Below are 14035 nucleotides of genomic sequence, written 5' to 3' on the forward strand. Positions count from 1 at the left end.
TCTGAATTCTGAGTACCAGTTGAAAACTAGAGTCAGTGTAATTGACTTAACCCCTGCCCTGAAACTGCTGGCCTTGTGCTAAAATTCAAAATCAATATTATTTCATATATGCACAACAGATTAAGCTGTTAGAAAAGAAAATTTCCTAACATAGGGCTACAACAAGCAACATTAGATGCCAAGAGCCTTCTTAACTATCCTAGCTGCCCCTAATAAGTTTTTCCTGGAGCTACACTAAACTAGGTTTTTTATGCCTATTTCTGCTATCCATCTGTTTAAATTATTATTATTGTTGGTAAGGCAGTGAGCTGGCAGAATCATTAGCATGCCAGGCAAAATGCTTGGCAGCATTTTGTCCGTCTTCGCTTTCTGAGCTCAAATTCTGCCATGGTCAACTTTTCCTTTTATCCTTTTGAGGTTAATAAAATAAGTACCAGTTGAGTCAATGCAATTGATTTACCCACTCCCCGAAATTACTAGCCTTGTGCCAAAATTTGAAACCGTTATTATTATTGTTGTTGTTGTTGTTATTATTTTCAGGTATCATCATCCCAGAAAGTGCTAAGTAGTGATATGGCATCACTAGTTGAAGCCATGAAAGTTGCTCAGCAGTACAACCTTGCCATGGAAGCTGAATATTTGAAACGTATGCTTAAAGCTGCCCACACTCTAGCTATGGACTCTAAAAACTTGCTCGACACAGTTGATGTGACTCGCTTAAAATACAAACTTGTGCTGCAAATGGACGGCATTAAAACTACCTGACTTCTCTGCTGATCACGTTTTGTGTTTCTTACATAAATTTCATCTTTAAAAAAAAAACAAAAACAAAAAACTGTTGCTTCTTCTTCCTCTTCTTTCTTCTCCTCTTTAAACATTTTATTTTCCACCTCTTTCCCCCTTGCTCATCTTTTATCCCCCCCCTCTTATATGGCTAAGAGACATTAACTGAGCAAAGGTACCAAAATTGGGGAGGGGGAAGGGGGTGCTTGTGATTCTTGAGTTTGTTCACAGTCACATGCTGCTTCAGGCATTGTATTTGTGTCACTGTGAGCCGCGCGACCCTATAGCATTCAGAAATAATGTCAAAGCATTTGTAACAATTCAAATATAGAAAGAAAGAAAAGAAAGAAAGAAAGAAAACTTGATGAAACACATGAAAGAACTGAGACAGTCTATGTAGGTTTGGTAAGGTAACTGGCAGCATGGTGATGGGGACAAGGTTTTCCTACAACCAAAGTTAATCTTCCGACTGGTTTGGTAAGAACAAAATGGCACCATCTATCAAAGCAGCCGAGTTTAGCCTGTTTGATTGCTGAAAGCTTAATCTGGAAGACAGGCTAAAATCAGGAGCTTCGTTCAATAAATGTTTAAGAGAAAGAAATTTAAATGGTTTACTCTTTAGCATTCATAATAATAATAATAATTGGTGATTGTGTTGTTGAAATAGAAAAGACAAAGTTATGAAATGACAAAAGAAAAACAATATGACTTCCTGTTAGATTTGGTGAAAGGTTTTCTAATTACCAAAGATAATGTATCAATAATGCATATGAACTGAGCAGTATAATCTTAGCTTATCTTAGCAAGATATTTCATTGCTGTGTATGTATGTTTGTATGTATGTATGTGTGTATGGTGATGCAAACAGGAAAAATAGAACTCAAATATGAGTATATGTATATTTTTATTAATACTTAGCAACAGAGTGACTAAGAGTTGAGAGTGCCAGTGCATGAAACACTTGGCCATTGAGTCACTTTGTTGCTTCTCCTATGTATTAATGGAAAATATATAATGTACAAGCATGCATATATAATCATATATACATGTGTGTGTGGGTGTAGCTGGTTAAACCAGGTAGCTGGAATTGACTGATCTGAATGCTAAAGGGATAATTAAACTCCAACTGCCTAATTGAGAAATTCTTATTTCGCACTGCTCTTGCAGACATCATTCTTTGCTCAGGAGTTTTCACTTTAAAAAGAGGAAAAAAATAAGCAAAAAAAACCAACAATGTCGTCCCCTTCCCCTCTCTTCTGCTGCTAGAGACAACTTATTATTTTTATGTGTAATCAAAACGGTTGGTGTTTTTTTTTAAATTTTAAATAATGTTTAACTATTGTTGAAATTCTTGGATCATTGTTAAAAATTCTTCAAAGAAAGTTACACACACTTATACACACATTTTTATATATATATATATATAAATATATATATATATAATTTGTAGAGAAAGATTTTTTTTATCAATATATCAGAACAAATTACAATCAAATTTTATCTCAACTTACATTAAGTTTTGTATTCTGTTATATATATATAAATATATAAAATAAGGATACAAAAATTAATTCTGTATAACATATAGAATAATTCTTTCTTATCACTTCTACATATAGTTCTTTAGACTGTCAGTCTGTCCAAGTCTTTAAGAACAACAGATTGTGGTGGGGAGGGAGAGAAAACATCTTGTTTTTGACAAAATTTTTTAAATAATGAAGATATTTTTTTTTTTTTATTTCAAAGTTGAAAATTATTGAAATGTAAATGTTTTCCCCTAAATAGCATTCATAATACTAGCAAATATAGAGGTATGTTGGTGTAATCCCTTAAAAGCTGATAAAATATGGACACTATGAAAAGTTTTGGCATCCTCTGTGATTTTTTTGGCAAGAATTAGCCTGCTACCAAAATGCCAATTACATGTTAATGAAACCAGAAATGACTGGTTGGAAAGAAACTGTATTGTCTTTTGAATGTAGCTTGGCTAGTTTGAACCTGTTTCAATGCTAAAGGGTTCTAGTTTTATAAAAATAGAAATAGGCTGTTTAATTGTTAGTTTATGTCTATTCTAAATCTGAATTTTAGATACACACACATACATACACATATGAACGTACATGTAATATATATTCATGTACACACACACACACATGTATATAATACATACACATTTATACACACCTACCTACACATATATTTATAATGCATTACTTAGTAGAAATGTATTTAAAATATATTTCTAATCTTGTTAAAATAGAAATAAGTTTTAAAATATTATTCAGTATCTATTTTCAGCATAAATATTTGATGTTGTCAACATTGGGATGATAATGACTATTGTTATTATTTTTAAATTAAATATCAGCTATTCAGATTTTATATATACAATAGTTATTGTTAGTATTCTAGAAAGTTCTTTTAGTTTTGTTGTTAATCTTAGTTTTCCTTTTTTCTTTTTTGGCAGGGGTTCTTATTACCTCTGTGTTCCTCTGTGTTACTTCCATGTTACAAGAATTTTGGTTATCTATTTTGTATATATGATATTTTATTTATACATATCTGAATTTTTTACAACTACTACTATAATAATAATGTTTTCTGACATAGACATTGGGCCACTCATTTTGGAGGAATGAACTGTTGATTAAATTAACTCCAGTATTTAACTGGTACTTCAGTAATAAATATCAATGCTGTAGCAAGGTGTCATAGAAGAAGCAAGTGGCATAGTTCAGGCTCTGGGCAAGCAGAGAACACAAGGTGGGTTTCAATCCTGACTTGAAGCAAAGTCCCTTCATTTACACTGCTATACTCTTGAGAAAGTGTGAATTCCACAACACTCCATCTTCTCATCAAAATAGGGTCATGTACCGATAGATAAAAAGGGACTTGATGGTATTGTTTTATAACATTGGCACCAGGCCACAAATTCAAGGGAACATTTGGTTAAATTGACTCTAGTACTTGAAGTACAGTAATAGTGGATGTGATTGAAGGGATGTCTCTGGAAAAATTAGTGGAATGTGTTGGAAGAACTGATGCAATCATTTTGTTTATTCAGCATTTCTTTTCTGGTTGTGTTGATAAATTATTAGCTGGGGCTTTAGCTAATGAATAGCATGTTTGTGTAAATAGGTAGCTAAAACTTTGTATATGATACAGTAAAACAATAAAAATGCAGTAACATAAAAAAAATGAGAAATCTCCCAAGAGCAAATTGATCTTAGCATGTCATGGTTATGGGATTATTTTATAAATCCTTAGTTAACCACCATGCTGCAAAACTTGCAGCAAACAGATAAACATACTTTTGCTGAATTCAAAAAAAGGTAGGAAGAAAGAATAAATATATATATAAATAAAAGCAAACACACACACACACACACATGTGCATATATAAACTCACACATGCACACACATATGTATAAACATTAGTTTTCTCATAAACTGTTGTTGGTGGATATTTGAAAATGTTATTCCATGGCTTCTAACAGTTGAAGTCAAGAGCCAAGTAAAAAAAGGGGGGGGGGGATAAATTTAGATTATTGAACATATTAAACTTGTATATGATTTCTCTCCATGCCTTTCCCCCCCTCTTGAGCCATGCAATCTAGAGATGATATGTGAAATAAATGTGTGTTTGTGTATGTATGTATATAGTGGGTCATCCCACAAATAATGTGGGGTTTTTTGTACTTCTTTTATTTTTCAAAATTAAGATAAAGTTCTTTTTTAATCTAAAACATACTCTCCTTCATTTTCTACAATGCTCTTCCATCTCTCTGGTAGACTTGCAAGTCTCCTCTTCCAAAATCCGCTTGTCCATGACAAAAAATACTCATCCAGTACTGTTCTGACCTCATCTACAGAATTCAATTGTTTTTCTTCCAAATGATTTTGAAGACTACGGAATAAATGATAATCAGATGGGCGGGGCATCGTTTCCCATTCAAACTGCTTCAGCCTTTACAATGTCATCCTCGTTGTATGTGGCCGAGCATTATCCTGATGGAAGAACATCTTTCGTCTTAAAACCAAAGATGGTCGTTTTTCTTCTAACGCTAACTTAAGCTGCTCAAGTTGCTCACAGTAGATCTCCTTTGTTATCGTTTGATTTGGGTTTAAAAGTTCAAAGTAGACTAAACCTTTCATATTCCACCAAACAGATAACATCTTATGTGGGTGAAGAACTCCTTTAGCCTGGAATGCCAGTATTTCTCCTTTCCTTACCCACTGTCTTCGGTACTTGACATTTTTATAGAGAACCCATTTCTCATCACTATTTAGTCCCCAAAAGGTTCATTTGTAAGACATGACAGCAAAGAAGGGCACATATTCACTATCTGTGTGCAATTAGACTTGGAAAGTTTGTGAAGAACCCATTGACATAATTTGCTGGCTTTTCCAATGGCACACAGGCATTGATGAATGGTTGAATGATCAAATCCAAGCTTCTCTGCTAGCTCCTCAACAGTTACAATGGGATTTCCACCTGGGTTTGCAAGATGTCCTCATCGAGCTCTACAGATCTTCCAGGACGAGGCTTGCCTTCCAGGCTATAGTTTCGGCTTGGAATTTCTGGAACCACCATTGACACTGGCTTACACTTATTGTCCGATCCCTATATACTGCATTAATATTCCTTGCCTTTTCTGTTGCGTTGTTGCCTTAATTGAACTCATAAAGCAAAATATGCCGAATATACTCCTTTGTCACATCCATTATAGCTTTGAAAAAATAACTTAAAATCAAAGTGCACACTTCAAAATTTGCACTAAGAATAGGGACAAGGTAAAATTATTACCTGCTTCTATAGCAAGTTGATGCTGATAGTTTATCTCATCCCCCTCTGACTTTTAGTTCATGCAATTGAAAAAAAACGCATTATTTAAGGGATGACCCAATTCACGTGTGTATGTATGTGTGTATGTATTTCATCTAGCTTTGTTTTGGTTTTTGATTCTTCCTATTTGAAAAAAAAAGCATTTGTTATTTGTTTATTTATTGTAGCATTTATACAATTCTGTTTTCAAAAATTTAGAATTTTGATGCTTTTCCTTCCTTGATTAATTATTTTATTTTCTGTTGACATCTTTTCACTGAAGACAAGCAAATGCAAAATTTTATAGAAAAAGAAATTGCAGAATTCATGTGTCGAAATGTGTGTGTGTTTCTGTTATATACTCACACATACACAACACACACACACGCATATATATATCAAAAGGATGTGTTATAATAATATTCCACAGCCATACCAACAATCCAACATATATGTACACGCACACACGGACATGCACGTTTGTAATTGATGTCACTTGAAAGATACCATTATTCCAACTGTTTCTCACAAGCTCCTCTAATTTCTTGTAATATGAATTGCCATAAATTGCAGTTGTATAAAAAGTCTGATATTTTTAAGTGTGAAATCAGAAGTCAACATACTTGTCAAGTATGAAACCTGAACCTTTTACTGACTGCTAGGAATCGGAGATTGGGATTTTTGCCTCCTTTTCAGTCCCTCCCCACTCCTTACTGATTTGTCTTTTTGTTTTAATTAAAAATTTTTTTTTTTTTTGTTTTTGCTAGTTTGGAATTTCAGATTGTTAAATCTGCAATGTTTTCATAAACTGAAATGTTATGGTGTGGTAAAATGGATCTGAAATTTGAATTAAGGGATCAAAATTCAATTTTAAAGGAGTTGGGAGACATACAACAACAGGACTTTTTGTTCGTTTGTTTTTTTACAAATCTTTTATCTTTTAAATGTTAGCATCATGCAAGTTTCAAAAGAAAATGTAATAATGAGAGGAAGAGCTAGAGTGTTGTTTTTTTTTATTCTTTTAAAACATCAAATAGTTATTAGTTAAAATAACATTAAAAAAGAATGATGATGATTACAATGCTGAAGGAAGAGACAAAGAATGGAAAGAATATTTAATACTTTAGCATTAATAAGCTCTAAATTTGTGTCAAATTTGTCTGTCTCTTCTCTACTGAACATTTATATTACAATTCAAATAAGTTAGCAAGCTTAAACTATAATTCCCCCACTCCCTCTCTGTTCAATTTGAGCTGTTGTACCTAAATCATAAATCAATAATTTCTATAACATTTATGGAATAGATTATAGTAATAATAATGATAACAATTATTACTATTACTTCTGTATTTTAATAGTAACTTTTAAAAAAAATTATTTTAAATGATAATATGCTATAATAGTTTTAATGAAATAATAGTAAACTGGATGTCTCAATTTGAGATCATAATTTAGATTTGATTTGTAAAATATTCCTTATTGATTGAACTATACTTAACCAGCACCACCAACTCCTGCAGCAGAACAACAGGATATTTTGTTTCTGAAATTTTTTTTTTTTTTCTGTTTTTTTTTTTTGTTTTTTTTTTACTTGTAATTCCAAACCGGAAAAGAAGGTGAAGGGTGAGGAAGAGAAGTATGGAAGTGTTTTAAAAATGATCAAAATTCTGATTGCTGCGCATAATGATGAATGTGTGCAACAGCCAACTTAACAACACTTGCTGTGCTGCACCACTTAACCATAAACCAGTACAGAGGTATTTTACTGTTGAAATTAGTGATTGATGAACCAATATATTTAGCTAACATACATATAAAAATTATATTGTTAATTGACTATATATCTCATTCAGTCTTATCTTTTATGGGGTGTTTGGAGGATTTTTACCTCTCCCTTGGGGCAAAACAACAACATTACAATCAAAATACAAACTTGGTAATAGTAGGAAATAAATGACACACACACATACACAGGTGCATATGTAAAGCAAGTGTTAATAATGTTAATTATTAATACATGATAAACCACTTTTGGAAATTTTGGAAGGGGGGCAAGGTGTGTATATCAATCCCAGTGCTGAACCGGTACTTGATTTCCTTGACTCTGAAGAGATGAAAGGCAAAGTCAGCTTCAATGGAATTTGAACTCAGATGAAGACAGGCAAAATGCCACTAAGCATTTTGTCCAGCTCGTTAACAATTCTGCTTGCTCTCTGCCTTCAGTTTTAATTATAATTTTTTTTCAATTATAATCACAAAGCCTGAACATTTGGATGAAGGGACCAGTCAAGTGTTTCAGTCCTACTTTGATGAGATTTGAACTCAGAAAGTAATGAGCCAGAGCTATTATCACAATGCATTTTTCCTCATCCTCCTAACAGTTCTGCCAATCCAGCACCCTACTAATAGTAATAATTTTCTGATTTAGGCACAAGACCAGTTTTGAGGGGAAGGATCTAGCTGAAACCAACAACCCCAGCACTAAACTGATATTTTATTGACCCTGAGGAATGAAGGTGAAGTTGGTCTTGACAGGCTTTGAACTCAGAACATACCAAGCCAGAACAAATATCATATGGCATTATTCCGACTCCCTAACAATCCCTGCCAGCTCTTTACAGCTTCAATTATACTATTACTAATAATAATTATAATAAAGAAATTTAAATTTTTCAGAATCCTATTAGGTTTGAGTATCAATTTGTGATGGAAAAGTGTGAACAATCCCACTGACATAAATGGGATTGTTGCTATTTTGTCTGCTTTGTAATAACAGTAATAATGGTAAACATGAAAATGAACTGTTACTCAAATATTTAGGATATAAATTATTTACCCTCCTACACCAAGGCTATTATTAGTTAGATAATTGTTTAAATGTCTTGAGGGGTTTGGTGTGATGAGGAGTGTCCATCGATAGGAAGACAGCAGTATTGACCTAACATGCAATTACAAAGAAATGGACTGAAAGAAGTTGTGACAATGCCTTTAGGAAGAACTTCGTTTAATAAAACAACTGAATGAGCTTTAAATTTAATGCTTCTGGACTTGCTTTGCTGGTAGCCTTATCTTAACATCTATTCTGTAGTACTTACTCTTCTTACATACCTATGTATGTATATATAATGTTTATCTTTGTATAGTTGAGCAAGAGTTGTCAATATATTCCAGTGGTGATATTTAGTGCAAATTGATAGTAACATTCTGAACAGTTGTAGTTTGACAATGTAAAAATATACCTCCTTTATAGTTTATATTGAGTGTACATTTTCTTATGGACAACTGTCAATATAAATAGAATATGGGTGTTAAAATTATGATATAAAAAGACACTAGGGTTTTGCTCTGAATTCAAAAAAGGAAAAAAGCTTTTCTCAACATTTGGTATAATGTGTATTTATGTATGTATGTGTGTATATATATATATATATATATATATATATATATATATAAAAAAATGTATGTGTCTGTGTAAAAATGATTTCACATTTCATGATTGATTGAAAGCAATTCACCGTAAGTTTCAACAGAGAGCTTGAATGAATCCACACACATGAAACTCTGAGTTAATCATTGACTTAACACAGATAACAAACCCAATCATGTGTCAAGTTTTTGGTACAACCTTGTTATTTATTAGTTATATATCCTGCAACTTAGTTATGTATGAAAAATCAAATAAAACGATGGGAGGGGGGGGGCACCATATTCTGTTTAATGTAAATTTAAGAGCTTTCAATAAAATTGAAGTGTTAGGTTGGTTAATTGTAAATCTTACATGGAATCTCAGGGTTTCACTGGCTGACATATACTGTTTCTAGGTTCATGGGGCTAAGATAAATATATAAACCTGTACATTGCAGTGAATTGTAATTACCTTATGGTTCTAACATAAAATTTAGTGGTCTTGGCTGTCTTAAAATGGGGTTCAGAGCACAATCCAATACTAAGACTCAGTCTTTCAGCCAATTATCTACTTCCTTAAAAATCTTTACAAAATTTTGCCCTGCCTTGTTGAAAATACTGCATTTTATTTGTGGTAAAGAGCACCAAACTAAATGCTTTACAGTATTTAGTCATGCATGTTTACTTCTGTAGCTCAACTCTTTTGAAGGCATGGCAGACAAAATAGTTTATGCAATGCTAGAAGAAGTAACTCAACAAACACCGTGCAGTTATATATGGCTAATAACCATTTTTTTCCTTCATGTATGTTTAATCATATATATGCTTAGTATTTGAGGTTTGTTAATGTGGTGGTAATCCCCCCCTCCCAGTCTATCTCTTTCTTAAGCTTTGTCTAACAAGGATACAGTATTTGTAAAATTCAATTTTCAGGAATTCTGGAAGGAGGCAGCGTTTGATGAAACAAACATTAAAACAAAATGATATATTTTTGTCAATTTACTCCATCACCAAATATAAGGTTAACTGTCTGAAAAATAACCTCACTAACATCAATGCATTTCAGACCGATATTATATCAAGAATATAATTTTGATTATTTTGTTGGTATCATTTAACCCAGGTTAATCTTGCACATTTATCACTAAAGGCTTTCTAGCCATGACAATATAGTCTTTGGGGAGTATCCCAAAATAGTTTCTCTGTATGTTTTTTTTATCTTTTTAAGATAGAGGTGTGTGATCTGAGGGGAATTAGGTACTATATTTAGCAAATTGGGCAATCATGAAATTCCCTCATTAACTTGTCATTTATTGATTTCATTAAACTGGCTACTGGAACATACTGGACCCGACCCCACTCATGTGTTTGTGCTTTAAAATAGCTTACAAATTTTTTTTCAAATTTTAACACAAACACTGCAGTGAATGAGGGTTAAGCTGGTAGCATGGGACCAAAAGTTGATCTTTAACTGGTTCATATCAAAAGAAGGTGAATAAGATTGCATAGTTTATGTGCTCCCATTTCTCTCACCAAAAAACAAAGTTGTTCTGATGTGTAAATTTCTCCCACTCACACAACTACATATGTATAGAGTAATCACCAAATTTCTTTAGTTCTTTTAAAGCTAAAAATATGTTGGTAGTTTTTTTTTTTTGTTGCATGTCTAATGGCCACTAAAATTTATATGAGACGAAGCTATACATAGTTAAAGTGGTGCTAAATTTGGACAGTTATCACAAGAATCCTGCTAGCCAAGCTCTCTGTCCCTCACACACTTTTTTATATATATATATAGCAAATCGTGTGTGTGTATATAGTTTGACAGAATGATCCATGTATGTAAAACGTGTGTGTAAATATATATATGGGGAACAATGTTTCTTTTAGACATGTATTGAATATACACCCTTGTGTTCCAGTTTTATCTTTTTTATCTTATAAAAATATAGAAAAATAAAATATAAGAAAAATCTTTGATAAGATGAAAATAGGACGCAGTTACAGAGTCAGTACAATATACATACACACACGTGTGTGTGTGTGTGTGTGTGTGATTGAGAGAGATGCTGTATAAATAATTTATTGTATTGATCCATTTAGTTGGGGAGGTTGACACCTCTCACTTGCAATGTCTTATTGGTCTGGACAGAAAATTCTTAAACACATACATAAATGCACACACACACTATTTGAAGCTTTTTCACCATAAATATTGTTAGTGGTACCCTTGGAGGAGAATTATGAAAGGTATATGCCAATAACAATATTATTGCTACTCCTAGTAATCATAATTTCACTGATATATAGCATAATGTATACAGTGTAAATGGAAAGGGTGGTATGAAATCTCAAGAAAGATAGTGTAGAATTATTAAGGTGGTAAGCTAATAATGCTTGGTGGCATTTCTTTTAGCTCCTTATGTTCTGAGTTCAAATTCTACTGGGATCAGCTTTGCCTTTCATCCTCTCAGGGTCATTAAAATAAATACCAGTTCAACACTGAGGTCGATATAATCGACTTAAACTCTCCTCCAAAATTGCTGGCCTTGTGGCAAAATTTGACACCATTGTTAATATTAAGCAGCAAGCTGGTAGAATCTAACTATTCTACCAGCATGCCAGGCGAAATGCTTAGCGGCATTTTGTCTCTCTTTACATTCTGAGTACAAATTCTGCCGGGGTCAACTTCACCTTTTGGAACTGATAAAATAAGTACCAGCTGATTACTGGAGTCGCTGTATTTGACTTGCCCCAACTCCTAAAATTGCTGGCCTTGTGCCAAAATTTGCAGCCATTATTATTATTATTATTATTATTATTATATACTTTTGCTATAGATTATATACACACATCTCAGTTTAGTCCCTGGTTCCATATGGAGGACTTTGAGCAGGTCAGTGTATAGGTGGAAAATTAGGCAGATGACATAGGGCTAAACATGAACTTTGAACTTTCAAGAAACAAAGTCGACTAATCCACCAAGCCGAATCCTGACCTGTATATATTAATTAGTCTAACAGCAATGATGATGATGATGATGATGATGATGATAACAGCTTGGTGTATACTCTCTGTCTATTTTCACACACATACACATATTTATGACAATAAAACTGAAGGGAGAAAAATTCCCCTAAATTTGTTAACCTTTCATTTTTTTTTTTCTTTTCCCATTTTCTGGTTTTTACTGAATAGTAGATCTGTTATCTTTCCCCACTTTCTTTTGAAATTGAACAGTTTAGATAAAAACAACAACCTACCCTCTTCCTCTCCCCAAAAATTAAATTAACAAAATTTTTTAAAATATATTTCTTGTACCTCCCAAACATGTCCACCCCAACTCCACAGTTTCAGAAATAGGAGAGAGAAAAAACCAACAGCAAAAACAAAAAAAAAAAGAAACATTTTTAAGAATTAAGAAGCTGTGTGACTAACATATATACATACATATATATATGTGTGTGTGTATATATATACATCTATATATATATATATAGAGAGAGAGAGATAAATTATTTCAAATTCTTCAATTTGATATTAATATTATTACTATTAATATTCTTTTTTTTTTTTTTTCTATATAAATATATATAACAATTCTAAATGAATAAAAGTTAATTTTTTTATATTTGTCTTAACATTGTTAATTGAAATGGTTTAATACTGACTTGTTTATGTTTTGCTTTTGTTCTTTTGCATTTCTTTAGCATTTAAACTGGCTACATCTGACCTATATATTTTACCTGTTTTATGTTCAAACCGGTCAGATCTGGCCTATCACACCTACTCCAGAATCTCATTCTAAAATATACAGTCACATCATTGGAATCTTGAAGTTGTGAGAAAATGTATGATTAATTCAAAACAATATGACTAAATAAGCATTACATTTGACAGAGTAATCCAAACGCTAAGGAATTAAAACCACCATCCTTCAAAATATGCCATATAGTCATGGGTGATATATTACATGGAATATAATTTAAAAACAATATTTTAGTATAATAGATTCAGATAAAGAGCTTTGCTTTGCAATTATGTGACTTGGTCTCATATGGCATCTTGAGCAAGTGTCTTCCATTTGCCCTAATATTTCAAATGCCATGCAAAGGAATTTGGTAATCAGAAACTGCAGGGAAGCCCATGTGTGCATTAGGAAGGGCAACCAACTGTAGAAACCATGTCAAAGCAGACATTGGAGCTTGGTAAAATCTTTTGGCTCGCTAGCTCCTGATTAACTGTCAAACACATGCCAGCATAGAAAATGTACATTAAATGATATGTGTGTGTTTGTATCTCCTTGTTTTGATGTGTGACAGTTGTAAATGGGTGTCTGTTATACAAGCTCTGTCACTCATTTCCAAAATATTGTGAAAATATGTCTGACCATAGAAAACCCGGCTTCACACCTAACTCATACAAGCATTGAAAAGTGGATTTGAAACAATGATGTGTGTGTGTGTGTGAAACTGCTTCTTTTCCACACTTGTCACTCTTTGAAATCAATGCTGATGATAATGACATTCCTTATTGATTGTACGAGTTTCAAAGGTGAGAAATAAAGAAATCGCATTTTTGAGAAACCGGTAAGGTTCAACAGCAGAATAATTACCTAGTTGTAAAAATCCTGCATCAAATAAGTCTAACCTAACCTATGCAATCACACAAAAATGGACATTAAAAATGAACGAAGCACCCACTACACTCTCGGAGTGGTTAACGTTAGGAAGGGCATCCAGCTGTAGAAACTCTGCCAAATCAGATTGGAGCCTGGTGTAGCCATTCAGTTCACCAGTCCTCAGTCAAATCATCCAACCCATGCTAGCATGGAAAGCAGATGTTAAACGCTGATGATGATGATTCCATTAATAAAGCAAGCACCAACTGTTTATATAAATTTAGCTCAAATAAAATCATTTCTAGTTGATACAGAATTACAAAATACAGTTGTTAGTTAAAGTTGTGCATTTTGAGGGATAAATTGTCCTCTTACAGCCACAGTTAAAACCTCATTTTGGT

The 14035-nt window shown here is 32.9% G+C and overlaps 1 protein-coding gene across 15 annotated transcripts in view; it reads left to right on the forward strand.

The window, feature by feature from the left end:
- Positions 1-1483, forward strand: part of LOC106874006 (focal adhesion kinase 1) — a 235425-nt gene extending 233942 nt beyond the window's left edge. For all 15 annotated transcript variants that reach the window (XM_052970233.2, XM_089356767.1, XM_052970231.2 and 12 more), the window contains one exon: positions 541-1483. In XM_052970233.2, coding sequence (XP_052826193.1) covers positions 541-765 — 225 coding nt within the window. In that variant the 3' untranslated portion in view covers positions 766-1483. The remainder of the gene's footprint in view (positions 1-540) is intronic.
- Positions 1484-14035: the final 12552 nt, after the last annotated feature.

The sequence above is a fragment of the Octopus bimaculoides genome, chromosome 8 (genome assembly GCF_046866305.1).
Source record: "Octopus bimaculoides isolate indiv1 chromosome 8, ASM4686630v1, whole genome shotgun sequence".
NCBI lineage: Eukaryota > Metazoa > Mollusca > Cephalopoda > Octopoda > Octopodidae > Octopus > Octopus bimaculoides.